Genomic DNA, 24779 nt, shown 5'->3' with positions numbered 1-24779 from the left:
GGGCATTCGCTGTGCATCTCAATGATCCACATTGTTGAACACAATCTCAGAGCAGCCACGGTGGCTCATATTTTTTCTGGCCTGTTATCGCGTGATCACAACTTAATATTCTGGATATCTCAAGATAACAAGCTAGACTGTTGCGCTCATATTTGCCTGCTATTGTAGATAATAATTCAATTCTATGCTTATCTCAGTGTATCAAATATTGTCTTATTTACTCTGGATTTTAATATGTCATTATCGTGAGATGAAAAGTAAGTTATTTATACGAAGAGACTTGTCAGTGATAAGTGTGTGGGAAGAAAGTGGCTCACAGAGTCAGATAAGAAGATCAATACAACTCTCATGTCTGTCCAAAATGTGGAGCTACAACCTGCAGCTGGTTAGCTTAGCTTAGCTTATGAAGAAGACTGGAAACAAAGGGGGGGGGGGCAGCTAGCCTGGCTCTGTCCACAGGTAACAAAATCCACCCACCAGCACCTGTAAAGCTCAGTAACTAAACAAAAAAAATTAAGGTTGACATTTTTTTGATTACGTGCAAAACTATTTATCAGCTGGATGCTGTTTCCAGTCTTTAGGCTGCCCACATTTATCGTATAGACATGAGAGTGGTATCAATCTCTCCATCCAAAGTTTATCAAGACAAGCAATAAGCATGTTCCCTTTAACTCACGAAAACTATTTGAATTACATCTGGACTCGGAATTGTCAATGATATGTTGTGATTTGTGAAACTGACACAGAAGTAAAGGGAAGAGAAATCTGATTAACTGCCATACAGAGTAGATCATGTGAGACTAACCTGAGATGAACACACTCGGACTAAGTCAAAACCTCTGATTTCTTGTGATTATAAATATATGGTCATGTTTACCACATAAAAGGCCTAAAACAACAATGTGCAGTAACAGTGATCTGTATATCAAAATAAGATGTCAAAAAGTCCCACCTGCCACCATCATACACGGCCACAAAGTTGCGCTTGCATTCGTTGGAATTTGCCATCTCATAGTCGAGAAAACGCAGGTAGATCTGTCCAATGAAAGAAGGCAGAGAGGAGAAGAGAAACAAGGAGAAAAATATCAAGAGAGGAAAACTAAAGGATGGTGAAACATTTGGACATGACAAAGGAACCAAGTGAACAAAACAAAGGAGAGAAGAGTGAGCAAATACGATTTCAGCTTCTTCCTATTATTGCCTGTGCATCTTACTCATTATCCCAGCGCTCGATATAGAAGCCCTGTAATGAAATAAGACTGACAGACTGCAGCTAGTACAAAGTCATTATATACGCATATCAAATGAGGACTCAAAGACAGACAGAGTCTATTAGCTATCGACTCATTATCCATATCTGTTGAGATAAAGCATTACACGAAACCTACAACCTTGTTCAACTTTGAGGAGACCTTGGACATTTTACCCAAACTCGAATGTTCAAGAAAGAAAATGTCACCAACTTACTTTGGACTCCATTGGTCTAAAAGTTCTTTGAATTTCAAACATGTTCAGTGTATGACAGACTTGCCTTATGTTTAAATAATTATCAAGTAAACTGTGACATATACAGTCGATGCACTATTTTATCTTCCTAACAATCCCTAGTTAAAGGAAATTATCCACCTTGCTATCCACCTTGACTTTTCACAGTAGCTATTCTGCACTTCCTGATTGCCTCTGCATCATTGTCTGTCACTCATTCATCAGCCCGAGATCGCCCAATCACAGTGACGGTTCTGGTTCGCTGTGCACGGCACTCGCCATCATTACGGTCAATGAGCGAACCACTCCCGAACTGTGACAGCGAAACGTGCCGCTTTAAATGGCCAAAGACGAAAGCTGCAGATGGATAAGCATAATGGAGCTTGCAATGTCAACTCGGCTTCAACAACATGACAAGTGAAACGGATCGTAGAGGGAAAACAAGTTAGCCGGTTCCCCTAAGGTCTCGGATTGATGTCAAAAATCTCCCATCTCATAAAAGATCTTCATATTCAGCCACGCTGTTGGCTGAATTGGCTTTGTCACCAGAAACAGGGCATTCTTTTTTGCCATAATGTAATAGTGGAATGAAGTGCTGTTAAATTTCTATGCAGGCTTCACAGTGAGAAGATGAATGCAGTATATGCAGCGCATGGGGAGTATGTGACTTTCCTAAAATGAATCTGTCCTTCAGTATGTATGGATTTGTATTGATATTAATGTCTTAATCCCTGGAGGTAGATCTGGAAGATGTAAGAGGCTCTGAAGACATTTCTTTAGCTGTTGTGGTCTTATTGATGCTACATAGATTTCCAGTGCAGTGCCTTTAAATATGATTGACAGCTTGAGATTGAAAATATATGTGCTTAAAATTTGGTCTCTCAGCGGGGTGGATGGTACAGTGATCTGAGAGAAACATCACTTGACATTGTAGCGAAGCAATGTTGCGAAGATCCGTTTTTCAAAACACTGGAAGCACAGGATTAAAGGAAACTGTCAGAAATCCCTTTCACTAACACCAAAGTAGTTGTAATGGGTGGATGATGGCTCCAGTCCAAATGACAGATTGCCAAGATGTCAAATTTAATGTAGAATTGTTAAGGTTATGGTCAAGGTTAAGGTTAGGTGCTCTCAGCCAAATTTGTGTAAAAAATTTTTTAGAGTTCAAGAGGCAAATAATTGGAAAAAGCACCAATAAGTCTGTTAATTAGGACTCTTGGCCCAGTCATCTCATCGTCAGCGAGTAGCGGGCACATTAGACATGAAGTTTGCCACCCGCAGCTAAAAGAATGCATTAAAACCAGCCATCTGTAACCAATAAAACTTATTTCAGTCAGGGGAGACTAATTGCAAATGCAAAAACATTATTGATAAAATGAACATTAAGTTTTTTGCGTAGGATGCTAATGGATAATAAAAGAAATGAAGTTCAGTAATTAAAGAGTATAATCCTCCCCATTGTGACCATTATAACCGTTTCTGGTTGGGTGCATGACGTTGGTGGTGTTGGCTGGTTTTGTTTACTTTGCGTCCAGAGACTGATGTCCCGTCATAAAATTGTGTTTACACGTGAGGATAACTCAGTTAACCATGAATGGATTTACTAATCACGTGAAATATTTTAACATCTACCGGATTGATTGGCATAAATTGTGTACATACATTTGTTGTTCTGAGATTTGGGTTAATGATCAAATACTTAAAAACTAAGGACAACCCCGGCCAGCCTCAGCTGTACTTTGTGTTTAGTGCTTATTAGCATGCTAACAGGCTAAGCCGTGATGGTAAACATGTTGCCTGTTTTACATCAACATGCTATAACTGACATTTTGAGCATTGGCATGCTGACCAGCTCAAAGCACTGCTGTAACGTATTGCAGTGTATTACATGCTGTGTGATTTCAGACCATATGTGGCTTATCTGACTCAACTCAGATGTAATGAGAGGAATAAAAACGCTACAAATGCTACCTACGCTCTTTTGTGCTGTAAAAGATTACCACGTTACGATCTTGGACCTTTTCACTAAAATATCTAAATATTTTTTTTGGTGTCGCAGGCTGAATTTTTGTCTCCATTTCTCTCATGCGCCTCTTGGTGAGTTTTGCACCTGGAAACATAACTGAAATTCTTTGTAGTATCTGCGGTCGCACACAAATTCACTGCCTGACAGACACAGTTACTGTTTGCACTGACTGGTGGGTAAACAAGAGGGCCTCATTATGGGACAAATGCAAACCAGGAAAAATAGAAAAATACGTAGTAAAAGCTTTTGATGCTGTTTTCACTGCGACTCCTTTTGACAAACTCCAACTGACCGATGATGAAGACAAATCCGAGTGCAGATGGCATCACAAAGCCAAATCACAGCAATGGATCAGATAGATATAATCACCAATTTGTAAGGCCAGAGATTGGCTCCAGCAGGAAAATAGGCTGCCTCTTCAGTGATTGCAGTGCCCAATAATGATGCAGAATCCACCACTGACCGGGGAAGAACATGTTCTCCCCCGTTGCTAAAAGGTGCCTCTGACAGCACGTGCTGTTCATTACAGTCAGAATGAATGTCCATATTTTGACCATTATCTTCATGAAAGGATGCAGAGGGTCAATGCAGTCAGATGTGGTGGGAAAAAAAAAATCTAATGGTGTGTAGAAAAATGATGAGGTATCTGAAAATATTACTCAAAACTTCACTAACAGCTGTCAGCAGAATTATGTCAGCTGTCCAAACAGTAAAAAAAAAAAAAAGTGACTAGAAAAACAGACACTGGTTGACAGTTTTGTAAATTTAGTGTCCAATTCTTGTCATTGAAACATTGATTGTCTCTTTATCCTTCCAAATGAACTCCTTAGTTAGGTATTATTGTACATACATGTATTTGAAAGGTCACTTTTTGTAACATCATGGCATTGAATTTGGTGCAGTACTGTCACTTCTGGCAACTACACATAGATATCCACTGCTTACTGGCAGGTATTTCTTTCAGTCAGTCTCCCCTTCCCTCACCTTCCACGCCATCCCTCTCTCTGCCATCTGCCATCTGCGTCCCCATACATTAAGCTCTTCGATAAAATGCATTATTAAGTATATCTTCCCTCATCCCCTCCTTTCACGCTCTTCCTCCTCCTCTGTACCCCCTTCTTCTCCCTTCTCTCTGGAGTGCTCCAGTGCAGTCTAATTAGAGCCTCCGGTATAGGATGTCATTATCTCTGCTGTTTCTGGCACACTGGGTACAGTGCAGCACTGTATCAGCATGGGGAAATGAACGCACTGCCCCTGCATTCATCGCAACCTCATGCATGCACATACACAGCAATGGGGATGGAGGTGATGGCAGTCTATGCACCTCCACTGCAGTAACATGTGAGCATACATGTGTGTGAGTCTGGGAGTGAGGAACCAAAGCAGACAAAGAGAGATGCTGCAGGTTTTATATATTTCACGTGGAACAAAGTGTGAACAGTTGCAGCGCAGGTGAGAATTTCGGGACTGTGTGGCTCTGAAGATAGATTTGTAGTAAAAATGTTATTTGCCGTCTTGTCCATCAGTGCCAATGACTGTCAGCCTTTGGCCCACGACTTGCCCTTTGAGGCACTTCTGTGGGGCGAAATATGACATTCATTCAAACCAAGTAAAATCCATCATGCTGCCAGGCTCGCTTGCTCTGTCGCTTTTTCATGCACATCCTTAGCCCCCCCCCCCCACACACACACACACACACACGTGCATGTGACGCACACAAAACTGACTTATGGTCCTCTTTGGTGCTGTGCCTGCAATGTCATAAGTGACTTACGCACTCCACTTAGTGGGACTAAGAAATGAATGCAACTTTTTTTTTTAATCGATCCGTAACCTTCAATAAGAACCAGGGTCTCTCCTCATACCAGTTTCCATGTAACACTTATTGTATGGCTCCACATGATTGCTAATGATTGAAAGACAATCTGGAGGTGGATTTGAAGTCCAATAGTTCCTGTGGCCTTTGGATTTAAAGCAGCTGAATCCGAAGGTCACTTCTGAAGGGAAACAAGGGCATTAGCAGAAAATATGCGACCCGAAGAATATGCCAGATAAGAATAACTGCCGTGGCCATGAATCACAGTCACACCAATGTTATCAGCCAGTCACATCGTGTGTGTATAGTATAAGAGCCTGCAGCTGAGTATGAAAAACCTGTGTGAAAAAATACTATGAATCTAATCACTATTTTCATCGGGGATGAAGCACGATTTAGCTTTCCTAATGTGTACAGCATAACTCTAAAAAGGTCTCTATGGTGGCCACAAAAAGGGAAGAACTATAAAAAGCACTGATTTAGTGAAACAAATAGTGGCTGAAATTGGAGCTGCCTTATCTCACTCTGAATAAGGCACAGATTCAGAATAATTAATCCCACTAACATTTGGACATTTTGTACAGTAAGTCACTCTTTCATGTGTAAATTTTCTCAATAAGAAATGTCAGTATTATGATTAAAGAAGGGTTTTCCAATCTGAATCTTAAATACATTCTCAAATATGCTAAAATGTCTGAATGAAAATGTTAAACCAGCTTTCTTTATGACAATCCTAAAGCCATTGTAATGTAAAACATAGGTCTATTAAACCTCACCATTTACAATGACTATATTATAAATGTAACCAATCCTTTAAAAAAAAAAATCCCTAAAATGCAGACCTCATAATACTTCCTGTCCTTGAAATAACTGTTCTAGCCATAAAAGTCTAAGTAGAAATTTGGCCTTATTCTACTAAATCAAACCTCGCTATTGCACCCAGAGGAGGGCCAACACTATTTGAGCAGAAGATTTACTACAGTCCTCGACTGGACTTTGTATGTGCGTATAGGATCATATAGACTCATATGTGTGGTTGCAACATTGGTAAAACGTGGCCTTTTCCTGCACTGCTGCTCTACCCTCAGGAAACTTTTAATCCCGTAGCATTAATGCGGCACAGGTACCTCTGGTAGATAAGGAATCACGTCTAGTGTGTAATAGGGATTGGAGCAAAGGTGTGCATGTGTATGATTGTGTATGCACGTCTGTATTTGTATATGCATGCAGAGTTGCGTATCAAACACTGGCGGAGAAAACAAATATAGGCTGTTGCAGGCCTCAGGGTCAAACTGCATGGCAACACTATTTCATCAGCACTAACGCGCCCTGTCTCTCTCTGTCTGACCGGTCTATCCGCACTTCCCCCTCCTCCTCCTTCCCTCTCCTTCTATCTCTTTCCTTCTCCTTCCATCCCTCTATTCCTCTTGGCAACAACTCGCTGATTAAAAAAATGGGCCTGACCCCGAGTAAACCCTTCTGCCTATCTGTCTGACCCTAGCGGGGGGAACAGGTCTCCCCGCAGCCACAAACACTCGCCTCAGGATACTGCTGACAGCTGCAGACAAATGCAATATCAAAGCTTCTTGATGCAAGCTCTGATCTGGCTGCAAGTTTGAAGAAATACTGAATGGAAACGGCTAATTAATAAGACAAAAAAAAATCTCAGTAGAAGCTGAACATTTCAACAAGCAATAGTAATGAAGGCATACGGTATTTGTCATCTGAACAACAGGCTGATGATGTAACTCTGTTGTGCTGTCATCCACCCAACTGATGGGAGCACATTTGAATTTCCACGTTATTTCATGTGACATTTCAAAATTTGGCTTTAAATCGAATTTACAGTTGGCTGGGAGCGTAGCTTATGTCACTCACCTTGGAGCGCGGCGGAGCGCGGATGTACCATTTACAGTCGACGGCCTCGGCGGCGCCAGCCTTCCCGTCTCTGGTGATCTGATGAGACTCAACGATACCGTCTGGACCAACCATGTCATACTGACAGACTGAAACACACACATAAGCATAAACACACACACAAACACACGCATGCAACACATATCCACACATGTACAGTTCATGAAGACAAACATGGACTCACAAATATGGAACACATACACACACATTAAAAAAAAAGCATAATATGTGTGTCACGAGAAGGAATACGGTATAAATAGGGTTTAGTGAGACAACTAGAGCTCTGAGAAAAGGAGTGAATGTAAACACAAGTGAGACAGAAAGAGAGACTGGAAGAAACTGAGGCAGAAAGAGAGAGAGAGGGAGTATACCTACAGGGCAGAGGTGGGGGTACTCCCAAGTCCGCAAAGTCTGGATCTGAGAAGAGAGCAGAAGCGGGGCGACGGGGAAATGGGGGCATTCATTTTTAATACATGATTACAAAATCTCACAGAGGCAAAAACAACCAGGTGTAACAACATGCTTAGGAACTTCCTGCAAAGACTACAAATCGCTGCTCACTGCATTATTTTGGCATTTTTAAATGCAGTTACTTCTTCTTGTTTGGAGTGTCCTGCAGAAGGTTGTTGTGATATTAGTCCAAAGCGTATGAATGATTGTGGCACTTTTTGAAGACCTTTACACTATGCATTCACAAAATCCCTCCAATTAATCTTACAAATCGTAGTTAAACCCAAAGAACGAAATACAAATTGCTGGTTAAACCTCCTACCAGACCATTCACGTTAGGATAAACTTTGATTCAAGCCTTCTCCATTCACCACCAAACACAACATGTCTACACAATGAAAAAAAAAAGTGCGTTCCAAAGTATTTACAATTTTCTTTCAGTTCTGAAACTCACCAAACTTTAAACAAGATCAAATTAAATTATTAAAGCAATAACTAAAGGAATATTTGACTCAAAAACTATGAACATTACAATAACTTCATCACAGTATCCCTACTCCTCTAATATTATATAAAATGCCTCCATTAAAACTGCATCGGTCAAAAGAAGACATTGACCTGAATTACTGGCAATAAACGCTTTGCAGTTAAATTTGGAAGATCAAGGTTAAACTCTTATGCACTCGCTGCTCTCTTGGGGTTCTATTAAACATTTTAATTTGTCAAATTTGCAGCTGTGTTTTACTGTAATTTGGTGCACTTATGTTTAGTAAATATAACACCAGATACATTTTGCTAGTTCGAAGCAGCTGTAAAAACCATTGGTTCGAAACCAGGACAGCTGTTGTTTTTGGGAGGCGTGACAGCCAGTCCAATTATGCAGCCATGACAATAAGGTCACTGCCACGTCTGTATTTACTTACAGTCTAGATGACAATGTAATACAAACCAAATTAAAACAATAACCAAGGTCAGACCAGGGCTATTTGGCCAACATTCAATCCAATAACACAGGTTGACCTTTTCAAACTAAAATTAAATGTGGTCATAACCCTGGTTGGCCCCACAAAAAGAATATATAACTCAAAAAAAGTACAGCAGGGATAATGTTGTTTGTACTGACGTATTAAATATGTGTAAAACCGCCACTGAGCTTGTTTAAATTGAAGTCTTGTCTTTACTCCATTCAGCAGTGTCAGAAAGAACAGAACTGTAGCATAACTGAGATAAATGAAAGAGCAAAAACCTTAATATCCTCAAGAAAAGTTTCAGAAAATTTTAACAGACAATATAGGACAATAAATTTAAACTTTTAACACATTTTTAAACACTCAGAGCAAAAAAAAATACTTACGAGTAAAAGCAATACATTTTGCTAGCTGGATACGATAAGGGAAGTGTCGGGTAAAGTTTTGAAAGTCAGCTTGAAGCAAAAGGTTTTAAGCAGTTTTTTTCCTGTATAATGTTGCAAAAAATTACATCAACAGTCCCAGTCTCACCGAGGTGTGTTACCTCCTCCTGCTAGTGCAACATCACAGTTTCGTCTCTGATCCCCAAAGATTCAATATCGCTCTTCAGATGACTTCACACAAGACAGAAATTGACTCTTAAACAATCTCACATAGTCATTGCTGTGTGTGTTGTGCAGGGAGGTTTGTGTGTGTTTTGTCCATCACTGTCTCACAGAATTTTAAATACGCAGCCTTGTAAAGCATACATGACTTGGAACTAAATATAAATTGTAACCAGAATTCAATTTTACAAACAAACTAATAGTTTTATGACTATGTGATTATTGCAAACAGTTCAGTCTCACTTTTTAGCAAGATATATAAGGCGATACACATTTAACCTATTAAGGTAGCCACAGGATAACCATTGTTAAGACCATTTTTCTGAGCTAGCGTTCTACTATAATGGCACCACATATTGCCTCATCCCCATGCCATTACCTACAGCATTGTCTCTGAAGTAAAACCCTCCATACCATGAAATACATCCCTGCTGATCCCATTTTAGCTTTAATCTCTAGGCTGCATTCAATTGAGTACAGAGCCCGTGCAAATAGGAAACACAAAAAAGGCTTCATATTAAATCTGATTGTTCCTGGCCAAACCGAGACATGGCTACCACTGACTGAGCCCAGTGTGGAAAATGAGGTCTGATTGCACAGCATGAACACCTGGCCTAAATGTCACCATTTTTTTGTGTCTGTATGTATGGCCTATTTTTTCTGTCTAGACATGAGTCAGAGGTTTAGTGTGTGTACACCGGACTCAAGGAGCTCTTTCCATATACCTGGGAACGATGCAAGCCTGCTGACAGAACACCAGAAGAAAAAAAGGGAATGAAGCAGTGGATGAAGGAGCATGAGCATTCAATGTGTTTGATGATGACACTCACTGCCTAAGACCTATAATCAAAGAAGAGAGATTCTTGGCCTGATTTCAGCTGTGTTTTAGTGGGGATTCAGAAGATGTTAACCTGCCCTTGGCAAAAAAAAAAAAAGAAGGAGAGCCTGTTGAATACCTGCGACAAATCTTCCAAGGATGCAGAAAACCCTCTCTGAACGGCAGCCTAAAACATTCACGAGAACACAAAAGCAGTCAGGAGACGTGCTAAGAGTGTACTCTGGAGTTTCTCTTGAGGCTTTTACAACACTTCCCTCCTGATTAATTGTTGCTTTCAACTAAGGCTCAAAATGATTCAATCTATAAAAAGCTGAATAGGGAATATCGTGCAATTTTAAAAGTGGCTCCTCTGGCTTTGGACAGTTAAGTGGTAGTGAACAACTTTTTTTTCTTTCTTTTGCGGGAAGCAATACTTTTCTTGTACAGTTCAAACAAATCCACCCACTCTGCCACTTTGCTTCAGGAAAACCAGTGACAGGAGTTTTGTACTTCAACACAAGAAGTCATTTTTTTTCCAAAAAAACAAACTGGCATTTACTGGCATTCTCTATTATTTCCCAAAGAAGTGAATCAAAGCTGTCCAGCCTTTTATTTTTCCAGACAGATGCCAGACAATATTAATTTCACTCATTGTTAAATGTGACTTTTAAGTGTATGGACACGAGTGAATGTGTATTTTATAACCAATTCAGATCATTTTAGAGATCAAGTCGGTCGATTATTTCCTCAACTAATCAATTACAGTTTATAAAATGGCAGAAATGAGTGACAAATGCATATCATAGTTTCCCAAGACTCAAGCTGACATGACTATTTTGCTTGTTTTGTCCAACCAACAATCAAAACACCTTGGAAATCAAATTAGCCACAAAAAAAGGCCAAAAAATAAACAAATATTCACATCAAAAAGATAGAACCAGTAAAATGACCAGCTACCAGCTGAACGATTCCTGAATGATTAGCAGGAAGTTGGGTTTGACAAATGAAGAGTTATAGCTCGGAGATGTTATCTCAGCTTAGTATTAAGAATGGAACATGGGAAAACAGTCAAAAGGTAACAAAACACCTAAACAGCAGTATGTCCTCTGTTTACAAGCATAAGAATAATTATACGCAAGTGGTTTTACAGGGGGTTTATGAGATGGATTATTTTTGGGATGGGTGCAATAATTTCCTGGAGCCGCCACTGGTTACTTGGCAGCCTCACCGTGGTAACAACTGATGCTCCAGCTTGATATTTAACAGACATATAGGAGAGTGGTATTGACCTTCCCCTCTAGAGCTCATCCAAGCTAATCAGCATATTTCCCAACATGTCAAACTATTCCTTGAAGCATCCCCATTTATCCATGTATGTGTTGCCTTTCAGAGCATCTTTGGGTGTAGTGTAGTGGACAGCTGGGCAGGCCGGGAAACAGACAGACGTGAGGGATGAGAAAACCAAAGTGGAAGACAGTTAATGAAACAGTGACCTTCAGGTCATGTATGCTGGTTGCGGCAGAGATTTATTATTGGGCTTTGGCAGCACTTACCCGACCACGATCTCAGGGCCAAGCAACCCAAGAGGAATACATGCATGTACAGAGCTACGCACGCACGCGCACACACACACACACACACACACACACACACACACACACACACACACACACACACACACACACACACACACACACACACACACACACACACACACACACACACACACACACACGTTCATGCACCTTAGATAAAGGGTATACTTAACATGGCAACAAAGGTCCTACTCACAGGCTGCAATGCCAATAAATGCCTCAAGTGCGACCCTTGACCTTTTTAGTCTCCAGCTCCTGCATTTCAATCAGATACATTCCATCACTACCGCCATCCATCATCTCCTCTCCTTCTCTGTCCTTCCTGATTAATCGATTCAATCAGTTACATGGATTGATAAAATGATTGATGAACTACATAAAAAGTATGTGCACTCTTTTCACAGCAGACAATTTAACCCTGTTAATTTTAAGCTGGATGCCTCAGCTCAGCCACACTAGCAATACTTTATTAGTGTGAATATTAAACTTAAATAACATAACTGTATGTTGCGACATTAAAGATACATGTCGTAATTAATACCTAACACGCCACAGTGAGCACACATTTCATCACACCTTGTTGACATGCAGAATATGTGTGCTCTCTGATACCATTGTGTTCACAGCAGCTTCTCTTTGCTGCCTGCTCTCTGGACTGCATTGTATTAATGCTTTTGCCTGAGCACAATTCAGAGCACATCCACACATGGCCACACCCCCTCCTCTCTTCATAAAGCTCGACTAAGAGTATAATCTTTTGGGGCTTATTGTATTTACCCTTTGCAACGCAGAAATGCTCACTTTAAAGCCCACGACACAGACTTTAAGTTGTCCTACATGCACTTTACATGCACATATTGAGCTACTTGAAGAGGAAAAAACCTCCAAAATATAATCCTGACCAAATGATTAAACTATGTCTGTGTGCAATGAGGATACACATTTATATAAAAACAGTGCTAGACAGAGACAGAGCTACAATGCAGAGGGTAAATATTTCGACAGTTGCACATTGCTCGTTCTTCAGACTCTTTCAACACATAATGGATACAAGTCTCATCTTTAATTTTCGTGAATTTATGTCAATCTTAAAAGAAAATTGTGTTCTAGATGAAGCCCTTTTAACACATTGGGCTATATTTTAGTCTGAATCTTAAGGCTAAAGCCCAGTGTATTTTTGTTACGTTCAAATCCCGTTTTGGTAGTTTAACGGTAGATAATCTGAGCGCAAAATAAGGCATATGGTTCAATGAGGTTTTACTTAGTCTCCTGTCTATTAATAGGTGTGATTTGGTCAAAACATTAAATAAACCAATCAGTCATTCGCTTTAAAAGCCAGGTGCGCTTGCACTTTGGCAGATTGACATTATTACGGCAGATTTGCCAAGTAGTAGGAAAGAACGCTTCTCTGCAGAGGAAACTGATTGAGATTAAGCTGATTGATGTCCACAATATGAATCTTTCAAACTGTATTCTCTCCATTTTGAATCTTTTTCATGTGCGATGCTGCATGTCTTTGTGTGTGTGAGTATACATGTGTTGTGCATCCACCTATGTCGGGGCATATCACATCTTAATAATGCACACTTAAAATAATGCCACTTGACTTAAGATAGATTGTTGACCAACACACCCATGACTGCTCCAATGGGCACAAGTACATCTTCTATTTAAACAACAGGGCTGCTAGACGGCAAAATGACAAGTGTGTTGATATGAAACTAACAATGACACTTGCATTGCGCTTTGTGCCCGAATTTAGATCGAGCCCTCAGGGTCCAAAGATTAGACACTTAAAAGTAATCGGACATGTAGATTCTAAAAGGGACACCGCTGTTGTTTGTAGCATTAGTTCATGCGCAAAAGACCTCACATGTGATGTGATTAAGAGATTTAAGATACATTTTAGACTTAGGTAGAGTTGTGTGTGAGAGAAGCAAAGTCTATAGTTGGGTTGTCAAGTCTCATCGATGAGCAGGTAATCATTTGTATTATAGGGAAAAAAAAACAACTTTATGACAGCAAGTCAAGAATACGCTCCAGGATGTACTGCATACATGTTGCCTTGTCAACCGCGGCAGATGACTTCATGACCACAACCTCAGAGGATAGAAGATGCAAACAGATAAACCTCAAAACCAGTAAGGCCAGGTTTCAATTTGCAAATGCATACAAAATGAAACCTGTAGAGTAAAGTGTGGAAGCATTTCTCATCTACTAAAATGTTGCCTCTTATGGTTTGGGCATGTATGACCAATGGAACCGATACACTATTGTTGAGTTCACTCCTGACAGAAGCAACAGGATGAATGCAAAAGGTATACAGGAACGTTATCTGTGCTTAAATTCAAAGATCTGAATGGGCTCAGACAGAGTTACATCACTAACTCTCTGGGGAACTATGAGCCTTCAAAAACACTGAGATCATCTGCTGCTGGTTTATTGGAGGTTCAGCCGAAAGAAAATTGGGGATTCAGCTTTTGTCAGCTACGCTCCAAAGCTGTGGAACAAACTACCTGTAAATATCAGGGAAGCTGCTCAGTTAATACTTTTAAAAGAAAGCTAAAAACATATCTCTTTACGTTAGCCTGTAACTAGCAAATGTTGAAGCTCTCTTGCACCTGCCATGCACCTGAATTTCTGTGGCTTTGAAATGCATATGGCTCATTTTATATTTTGACTATATATTTTGATAAAATTTAAAAAGACATACCTATGGGAAAAGGGAATTTTAGTAGTGTACAAACAGGATGTGAGTTTTTAACCAAGGTTTAGCAGAAACCTGGAGGTACACTGACGAGTCTACCTTAAATAATTTACTTATACCACAGCAGAAAAGGAGATTTCATCTCTAGAGTATTACTGGGTAATATGATAGACTGTGTGAAGGAAAGTTCTAGAAAAAGTGCATAAGACGTACAACTGCTACAACTGCTTTTTACGCTACTTCATATCATAAATTTAATCCTAGAGAACGTCCCAAATCAAGGCCACTTGTATTTAATTTATGCACGTTATCTGTTTCTTACGCGTTTTATCTGTTTTATCTCGTTTCTTTTCTGTATTTTTGGGTGTTCCTTTGTGTCTGTTTTTGTGTGGAACACTGCATGTAATTCTCTTGCTGTGAAGCACTTTTAGCTGCATTTCTTGTATGAAAGGTGCTATACAAATAAAGTTTATTATTATTATTATAAATTCAGCCAAATACACCAAAACTAACTGATCATAAACATACGGCCAAAGAAACACAAGAGTCTTTCAGATCAAATAAGTGGAATATTCTCAACATCACATCTTTATCTGATTGAGCAAAATTCCACTTGCTGATCAGACTGAAGGCAAAGAGACCCCCACAACAAGCAAAAGACTGAAACAGCATATCCAGGGAAAATACAAGCATCTGGTCCCATGCTGTTGTTCCTATATTGACACAATCTTACTAATTGATCAGAGACTTTAATGTAGTTATTTAATGCATTATTTTATTTCAAACTGCTGTAGCACAAAGCCTGAAGAACAGAAAATGTGTTGCTGCACAAAAACGTACGATCTTGCCTGAAGGTGCAATTGCCCCAAGAAGCAAACATGCACAACTTGCAAACATAAGCTTGAATTTGCATGTTATATTTCTTAAAAAAAACTTGTTTATACTACTAGCAGGGTGGCATTGGTAAATCCTGACCCAAAAATAATCATTAGGAATTTGTATTAAAAAATTCTTAAAATAATGATGAGTAGGTCCTGATCAGCCCCGTTGGCTGTGTAAATGTTCTTTATATATATATATTTTAGGCTCACACACACAGGAATGAAACATCGCCCTGCAGAGCTGTCAGAAGATGTAAATTTCTAATAACTGTACAATCCCATAAGTATTGTGTTGCTCTTCATAATACAGGCATAACACAATGTTTTATTAATGAGACACAATCCGTCTCATTTGGAATTAAACATTAGGCTCCATTGCGACATATCCCTTCAGTATTAGCTGCTGCGCCGAGTGGATGTAAAACACCATATGAATGAGATCATGTTTATCAGTTGGGGCAATATTTCAGGAGTAAACATGCAGCACACGCATGCACGCGCGCACGCGCACAGACACACAAAGACAAGCAGCCCACACACAAAAACTCAATTTCCCAGTGGCCTCATTTCCTTTCAGCTGCTCAGCGGTGACATTTAAATAAGCATCTGATTAATAATCTCTTCTAAAGTGGTTGATCAAGTTAATGAATGGCTGCCATTAATCACACCAGGCACAGCTGTGGATGGAGTTCAAGAGACAGACAGAGGAAAAGGTAAAGGCAGCGACACAGAGAAAGGGATAGAAAAGGAAATACTTTTCACAGCTTGATCATTTCCAGCCCTTTCAATCACAGCTAAAGAACAGCTCTGGCAAAGGCAACGGTCTCTGTCAGTTTCCTGTTTTTAGTGCCTTTTTCATTCTAGCGATTTAACTCCCAAAACAAACATACGTACCAAACTGTTTGCCCGAGCAAAAAAAAAAAAGCCATTGTGAAGAGCTCTTTTTGATGAAACGGTGCTGTAAAGATTAGCCATATAGCTAATACACACTCAACTCTGCTTTGTTGACCCTGCGGATGACAACCCAACTACACAGAACAGTGGCTGTAGAAAAAAAAGGAGGCCACAGGATCTGCCGGGGACTGATAGGATTCACCACACCCTGGGTGTCATGGCCAGTGAGCTGGGTCTGTGCCCCGACCAGCGATTAGCACTGATGTGTACCCCAATGCCACGCCACGAGCACCACCAGCTACACTCCAGCGATCCTGCTAAGAACTGCACTGAGCTAGTCTGCAGAGAAGTGTCTAGTGCTTATGGTGCACAAAGTGATATGACTTTTTTTCTGTTAATTATCCCGGGAAGTTTAACTCACTCTGTTTTACATTCATACAGAAAGACTGCCCATGACCTCTGAATGTAAAGTATGTTCTCTAACACAGTGAGGCGAGCTTTTAAACAGGAAAATTCTCCAGGGTAAAAAAACTACTGAAAAATCTCCACCCCTACCTCAACCATCAATGGCTCAAGTGCCCTTGTGCAAACCACTTAACCCCAGTATGTTCTTGTGGAGCTGCTCAGTTATCCAGAAATATCAGTTTTTAAAAAATGAGATCCTCTGTCAGCACTTTGAGGACGAAACAGTATTTTCAGAGGCATATAAATTACAAGAACAGTGAGATCTCTGTCCTTGTGTGTGGACTAAAGATTCACATGATACATTATTGATCGCCATAAGGGAGGCAGCTATAGAAAAGCTCTGGAAGTGGATAGGGACACAGTGTCTTGCTCAAGGACACCTCAGCAGGGCAAACATGCCTCCTGGGGTCATTTGGTTTATTTCTGTATAAACCAGTGTATCCAAAGCTTTTACTTTGTCTTGCATATCCCCACAGCCCTGTCACATGAGCTGCACTACCTCTTCATGAACACCACCCATCACATTCCCAATAGTAATTATAATTTCAATACAGTTGAAGTGTCAGTGTTGAGTTCATGAGTCATATCACAACTAAGAGTGACACTAATCTGGAAATAATAATAATTGTAAACATTCACCCATTACTTCTAGCTCACCATCTGTTTCCATCATAACTTGTATCATCATCTCACTTGCCAACTACTTAATGGGTTTTCTAATATCCCAGCGTTACAGTTAACACATTTTATGGATGTTAATATAAATCTTTATCATTTAGTTGAGCTACTCTGCCATCTTTTCTTGGAGCCCTTAACAACTGCAGAGGCCCCCCTTGATGTATAAGCACTACCGGTTGGGAATTATTGCTGCAAACCACTTTAATATTGAATTATAAAAATACATATATGCGTTGGAATGTTTTTAATTGTGTGTTTTGCTCATTTACTTTCTTAGTTCATTTTCATTGCATTGATTGTAATGCCATTCTTCTCTCCAAACCATTGAGCATATCGGCGCAAACCTCTTATTTGTTTATTAATCTGCTCGTTTATTCGTTCATTCATCTCTTTTCCCTCTCTGCTTTGCTCCTGCAACACATCTAGTATTAGGTGTTTGGTGCATACTGCAGTTAGCTACTGTATACTCTGCCAGCGCATATGCCACATTAAATAAAAGTGTCCATGAAGATTTTTGCTTTGAGAGGACAGCAGGGAATTTGGTCACTGGGATGGAGTTTCACTTCATTCTGCACCTTTATTCACAGTGATGGATTTGAGAAATCTGTTTATGACTGGGTGTTTGTTTGTACCCATAGCTCCATGTGTGTGTGTGTGTGTGTGTGTGTGTGTGTGTGTGTGTGTGTGTGTGTGTGTGTGTGTGTGTGTGTGTGTGTGTGTGTGTGTGTGTGTGTGTGTGCACATTTTCCTCCATCTCTTCCACTGATCAAGCTGCTAACTGCTCTCCTCCTTCCTGCCTCCCTCCCTCCTTCCCAAAATGCACCTGGAAATCAAGGACACAAAGCTGATTCTGAATCAACATTACTCCAGCACCTTGAAAACAATGCCCCCCTTCCTGTGTGAATACGTGTGTGTATGTGTTGTTAAGCACTGGCATACTGCAGTGGCCTCGTGGTGTCGTAGGTGGTTATGCTATGGAGCTTTTAAGTGCTTTGTTTTGAATAAATGAAGATTCTCGTGCATGAACGGAATCAACTGGAGGTTGGGGTAGATGGTGGGCAGCCAAAGCGCAGGGTGTCATACCAGAGAAGGGGTTTACATCCCGACTCCTGCCTGTAGACCAGCAAAAGCACTCTGACTAAGGTTAGGGAAAGATCATGGTTTGAATTAATGGTACACATGTAACAAGTCACTGTGGACTTTTTCTGTATTAAACAAACCATAATGTTTCCCAGACTTTAACCAAGTGCTGTCAGTGCCAAAACATAACTATGCGATAGAAAATGTAATCCAAGGGGTTCAAAATGTGTTTTCTGTTTCAAATTTGTTGTATAGAAACATACTCTGTAGGAGACAGGATCTCCTGGTCTGAATGGCAGTGATCACCAACACCTGCAAAATGCTGCGGTGCAGGGACTGCTGGTGTAGTGTTATGCAATCATTGGCAGACAGTGCTTTCTCTTTAACAGAGTTTAACAATGGGCTTTGCGGTGTTGGCTTCATATTTGTAGTTGTGCATAAGCCTGTCACATTTATTACATAATAATCCCCTGATCACAATTATTTGAGCACGATCATCATCAGCTTGCATCATTCATATCTCTTCAAACAGCTGGATGAAACAGGAGATGTCATTTCCATGTCATTTTGCACCGTTTGAAGTTTGACGCTCTTTTTATTGACATCATCTCATCATCATCATTGCATCCTGCCGCCTTCTTCTGCTATGTTTTAAACTTTAAAAGGTACACAAATAGAAAATTAGCACCACCAACTCAAGGCGCTTAACTTCTAATATTCAACCAACGGTATTTCGATGAGCATCTATTGACATTAACATGATGGATTTACTCTAGTGGCAAAGCCAAACACTACTGCCAATAAGTGGCCTTTCATCTTCATAAAATCTGTGTGTATTATTAAATTAGGATTAGGATTGTACTACAATTGTAGCATATATTGAACAGAAAAGAACAATTCAATTATTAATGTGTACAAGTGTATACAATTTTACGTGGCTCCAGAGAGATCTGCACATAATCTGATAAACTGCTTCCAGTAATGTCACAAGCATACTATACCCGAGTCAATATTGAAACAATTAGATTCATAGAGATAATTATATTGTGGATAATGTAGGCAATGTGCCATCAATATCATCATCATTATAACAAAGGAAAGGGATATGCAGGGAAAACAAATATATATATTTTTTTACTTCTGCTGCATCAAATTGATGCTTAAAAAAGTCCTCAAATCTTTCTTCCACTGTAACACACAGTGCTAGACATGGATTATGTCGAGCACTACACCTCAGGTATACTGTGTGTGTGGCGATCTGATGATGAGCAGATTTGTGCGAATGACTTTGCAGGTTTGTCAGAGCACAAATTTAGTTTTTAGTTCTGTTGAAATGAATTGTGTATTCGTGTAAACTATTGTGTGTGTGTGTGTGTGTGTGTGTGTGTGTGTGTGTGTGTGTGTGTGTGTGTGTGTGTGTGTGTGTGTGTGTGTGTGTGTGTGTGTGTGTGTGTGTGTGTGTGTGTGTGTGTGTGTAAGGTACGCTGATGGAACCCATTCCTGATGGAGCAGTTAGTTGTCCCTAGGCATCACAGGTGTTTCTATCTAAGTGAACGTCCCAATGACAGACACATTCCATCCAGGTTCCATTTGGGCGACCATGCAATAAATCAACACAACATCGCCACTCTGCCACTCATTACTGCGCACAGTGTCTGAGAGGCAGGGAGAGAGGGTGAGAGAGAGAGAGAGATACACTGACACAAAGGGACACAGCGAGGATAGTTCTGCTGATCTGCAAACAATGCCCCCCAAGAAAGGTAATTTGAGAGTCTGATTGCTTTCTTGAGATAGTGTTTCATTTCACTGTCATGGAATTATGAGAGGTAGCAGACTCCTGTTTCAATTTTCACTGCCGCTCTGCATCTTCTCCAGAGGACCCAGGGGGGAATCAATGGCTCGCCGACTCTTCTATGCCAACAACAGGCTACAATTTGACCCAGTGGGCTGATAAACTGCAGGCAAACACACTTTAGCTGGTAGCCAATACAAACACAAGTGCATTTAAGGGAGGAGTGCTGAACAAATTGTTTGGCATGTTAGTGCAGTAACATTTATGGCAACATGGTTTAGGATTAGAAATAATTTGATTTCAAGGTAGAATTGTGTGCAATAGTAGCCTTTAAATAAAGTCTGAGTCAGTGAGGAGGCAAACATATAAGACAAGTGATGGGGAATAGCAGTGAAGGTGGGAGACGACATTTAAATCTGTAAGAGAGGAAGTCTCCGACCAAAAAAAAAAAAAAAGAGCATAATAGGATTTCCAGCCGCATTAAGAATATTACACCACCAGTGCAGCTGTACAGCTTGCCAGGAGCTCTAAAGGGAACTGGTCATTAGACAAAAAGGCAGGCAAGCTATAAGATCTACAGGTTTGGTAACAATCACCAGTGCCATCCATGCTGCATACATCTCCAACATTCATGTTCCCTCGGAGAACATAATCCATACAACACACGGGCTACTACACCGACTACACCATCTGCATCTAAGAGCTCTTTCTACAAACATGGCTGGCAGTGTGGATTGCACTTTACCAGTCCACGAAAATGACACACCACAGAGTGACACATTTTTGAGCAGTGGTCTAGAAGAGACTATGAACACTAAGCACTTGAAAAAACAGTGAATGTTTCGCAGATGTTTTATATTTGCATAATAAAGAACAATAATTGAATTAGACTAACTTTGGCAGTGAAAACCCACTTTTATGAATTTCAATACCACATTACTGCAAGACTTTTTGCACAAGTGGTGAATAAATTGATGCATATTTAAAATGAATTACTGAGACCAGCAAAGGAAGCCATTTAAAAACACATGCTGCGTATTTTTGCAACCAGTTAGAACGTTTAAAGGGGTTCTCCACTGACTGTACACATCAAAGAGACTCATGGGGAGGCAAACTGTTATGTAATGTGGTCTGTGTGCTCTCTGGAGGAGCTTTTGTCAAGTCTGAGAAACCCTGGCGATATCATCAGTATGCGATAGCTGCATGGAAAGTTTTGGAAAATAGACTATTAAGTTTAGAAAATGTTGCATCCAGGGTTTGTTTTGCTTTACCCATTTACCATAACTAAATGTTGTGCCCTTCTGCAATGATTTTAATAGCTTATTAAAAAAAAAAGAGTGTCCTTTAAGAGGCCCCCAAACCTTACACTGCTAAATAACTCTTTCATTGCTTCTTTCTTACATTAACGCTGATCTTCCTTGGCCACTTGGGGGAAGCATAAAAATGCACCACTGACATATTTTAAAGTTGAACTTAGCAACGGCTTACCTATTTACACATTCAGCAGACACAGAACTATATTAGCATCATTTCGATTCTGGCCACCTGAGTAATATCCAATGTCCAATTCTCACAGTTTTTAGCTCTACTTTGCTCTCCACCACCTCTTTTTCTAGTTGATAAATGCTCTGCTTTGCACAACAGCTAGTTGCTAGCTTTATCTGTCAGCTTTTTGGTGCTGGGCACAGAGTTTAGAGTAGAATTTTGAAGCTTTATTTTTTTGACTGAAAACAGGAGCTAGCGGCATGTAAACAAAACAAGAGCTGAAAGATGCTAAAAGATCTCAGTGGAGACACCGAATCTATGGGTTCTTGCTACAAACAACTGGATACAACAAGTCGTATTTATTGATATAAAAAAATATTGATTATAGCAGTGCTGAATACAACTAGGACTTTTGCTTTGTATCACACTGCATCAAATTAGGGCTAGCATGTTGTGTGTTGCTTATAGATCCCTGCTACACCATTAGTCCCACCTCTCTTCAACATTTCTCATTAATAGCATCCCCTGGATAGAAAGTAAGGTCTAAAGAGACCTTTGAGGGATTTTTCCAGCAGCCACTAATAGCCACCGCGACTTTTTAAAACATTAGTGCTTCAAGTCGCTGCTTCCTGTTGTCACCAAGGACACACTGCTTTTCATTACGCCAGAACACTGGCCTCTCTGACAACAACAACACTATGGGTAACCAGGCCAAGTGAGCATCATGGGGAAAGATGAAGCCCGGCTGCTAGACCCCGACATGCACGAACCCGCCAGCTTCGATCTGCCTTCCTTTGACCCCTGTCTGCTGGGATACACCGCATGTTAAATTGGCTGCACCAGAATGAAAACATTCAGCACTGCGGTCTACCTGTGGTACATTTAACTGAGCCTCTCCCCACTGAGCCCGGAGGATAATCGAAGCAGGACTGGTGTCTCTTCAACCAGTTTTGGACACAGCAGCTTTACGGGGACACATAAGGCTGTTTTTCACCCTCTTGTTATTTCATTCAACATTTGATCAAACTCAACTGGATTAATTTTCTCCCTATGTACGGTTACATAATAATTTATTAAAAAACAATAAAGGTATGTTTAATCACTCTGAATTGGATTCAGTTGGATTAATTTCCTCTCTACAAAGTCATAAGCTCATAATAAAAGTAATATACCATACTCATTGTTGCAGGACTAAACTGTGAGCCATTGTCTTCCTCCTACTCTGCCTTGCTCTCACCGTCTGTCTCTCTCTACAACACTTAAGCCTCACAAATTTAACAGCCAACCCACCCTGATTGTGCACTAAGGCCATAACAGCCAGAAAATGTTTACACCAGTCAGCAAAATACACATCTTGACAGAGTGAGTGGCAGCAAACTGCACACATTCCCCAGAACTCTCATTTCACTGGGTGCTATTTGGAGAAAGAAAATTCACTTTGTGTACATCATAGGTTCTGTCTCCCTTCTCCCAAAATGTCACATTAGGTATGAAATCGCATGAAATTACCGAGCAAGTAATTACCCAGAGTGGTTAAACATAATGACGGCAAATATCCAGCCTGAGTGCCTTCCTTGCTGCATAGCATATTTTTAAGCCATAGCCATTACATCTAAATAAGTAAATGCAATCAACAGAGAGAGAGAGAGGGAGGGATAGAGGTGGAGGGTGGGATGGTACTGTAGTTACATACTAATAGAAATTACATTTCCATGGGCTCATTGAAACCTCAGGTTTTACTGTTCCAAACAACTCCCAGCAGAGCAGACTAGAGGGTAATGGAGGGTGACCGCAGTGTTAGACTTCATTTTACCAGCAATCGGGGAACAATGAAAGAACTGAAAAGTCTTGAATTTGGACTGAAATGGGACTTGCTTTAGAAATTCATCCACCTTAATAGTTCAGTAATTTGAACCTCTCCATTATTTGCATTTTATACCTTTTTAAGGTTAATAATGGTATAAAAAGGTCAAAAAGTGAAGTGATGGTAAAGGCAGGAAAAGGCTGGACAACTCTTTTTTTTTTTTTCACCTTGTTGTGCCCGGCAGGTGCCAGTGATGGCAGGTTTAGAGCAACAGCAAGCACTCAAGCATGCATCCATCATGTGATGTAGATTCACTTGGGGTGTTTTTACTGTGTTTGTGTTTGTGTTTACTAACAGCTCATTTATTGTCCCTGCCAAAGTCCCACATTTTCCATGGCTACTTAATGCTTGTTTAATCCTAACAAGGACTTGTTTGGACAATCTCGCAGGTGTCTTGCAAGCAAAATATACATATAGCGCATGTTGTTTGGGTTGTCTTTTGCAGCCACCACCACTGTGTGTAAAAAGCTGATTAAAGCACTGGACTTGCAGTGGAGCAGAGCAGATCACAATGTTTGATTACCTGTCAGTTCTTCTGTCATACAGATCCACGTCTAAAAGCTCAGCACTTTTACAGCCATGGTTACGCTGCTTTTATCTGCCTTTACTGCCATCTCACTGAAAGCCAATAATCAATAACACAGTAGTGATATATCAGCACTTCAAAGCCTGTGTACACCTCATTGCACACTGTAAACACGCATGACAAATACAGTTGCCTGGAGTTTTATGCAAAGAGTGAAAGCGGATTTAATTAGTTTTGTAGCTGCGTAAGGGATCGATTGTTTAACAGATGTTGGAAAGGTAGATATCGGAACTAGCTTGCAAAGCTCACAAACATCCCAATTAAAGCAATAATTTGACATTTTGGGAAAAATGTTCATACATCCCCCCCCCCCCCCCCCTCAAGAGTTGGATGAGAAGATCAAAACCACTGCCATGTCTGTCTGTTAAAGGTGAAGCTACCATCAGCAGCCTGTTAGCTTAACATTGCATAAGCATAGCATGAAAACAGGAAAGGGGACTGGCCTGGCTCTGTCCAAATCTGCCAACAAGATTATCAGCTGCTGGCTGGAGCTTAATATCTACTGTACAGACAAGAAATCGAATATGTGTATTTCCCCCAAATGTCGAACTGTTCCTTTAAATCAATTAAAAAAAGACTGAGATTTATACACTACAACTAAACAAGGTGTTAAATCCCCCCACTTTATCAAACCGACACAAATAGGTTTGCAGACATAAATATGCCTT

The 24779-nt window shown here is 40.3% G+C and overlaps 1 protein-coding gene across 7 annotated transcripts in view; it reads right to left on the bottom strand.

The window, feature by feature from the left end:
- neto1l (neuropilin (NRP) and tolloid (TLL)-like 1, like) overlaps positions 1-24779 on the bottom strand; it is a 69042-nt gene that overhangs the window by 14771 nt on the left and 29492 nt on the right. For 5 of the 7 annotated variants that reach the window (XR_011311193.1, XM_069705483.1, XM_069705486.1 and 2 more), the window contains exons 5-7: positions 7620-7661; positions 7206-7333; positions 953-1035 (exon numbers count right to left, since the gene is read on the bottom strand). Coding sequence is in view for 6 of the 7 variants with exons in the window: in XM_069705483.1 (XP_069561584.1) it covers positions 953-1035; positions 7206-7333; positions 7620-7661 (253 nt within the window). In the remaining variant the exon portion in view is untranslated. Of the gene's footprint in view, positions 1-952; positions 1036-7205; positions 7334-7615; positions 7662-24779 lie in introns of those variants that run through there. The other 2 variants (XM_069705488.1, XM_069705489.1) reach the window with 2 other exon arrangements.

The sequence above is a fragment of the Brachyistius frenatus genome, unplaced genomic scaffold (assembly GCF_029030835.1).
Source record: "Brachyistius frenatus isolate BFR_SWC_R1_liver_20210118 unplaced genomic scaffold, ASM2903083v1 Contig_57, whole genome shotgun sequence".
Classification (NCBI taxonomy): Eukaryota; Metazoa; Chordata; class Actinopteri; family Embiotocidae; genus Brachyistius; species Brachyistius frenatus.
The sequence above is the reverse complement of the archived record's forward strand: the minus strand, read 5'-3'. Positions and strand labels throughout refer to the sequence as shown.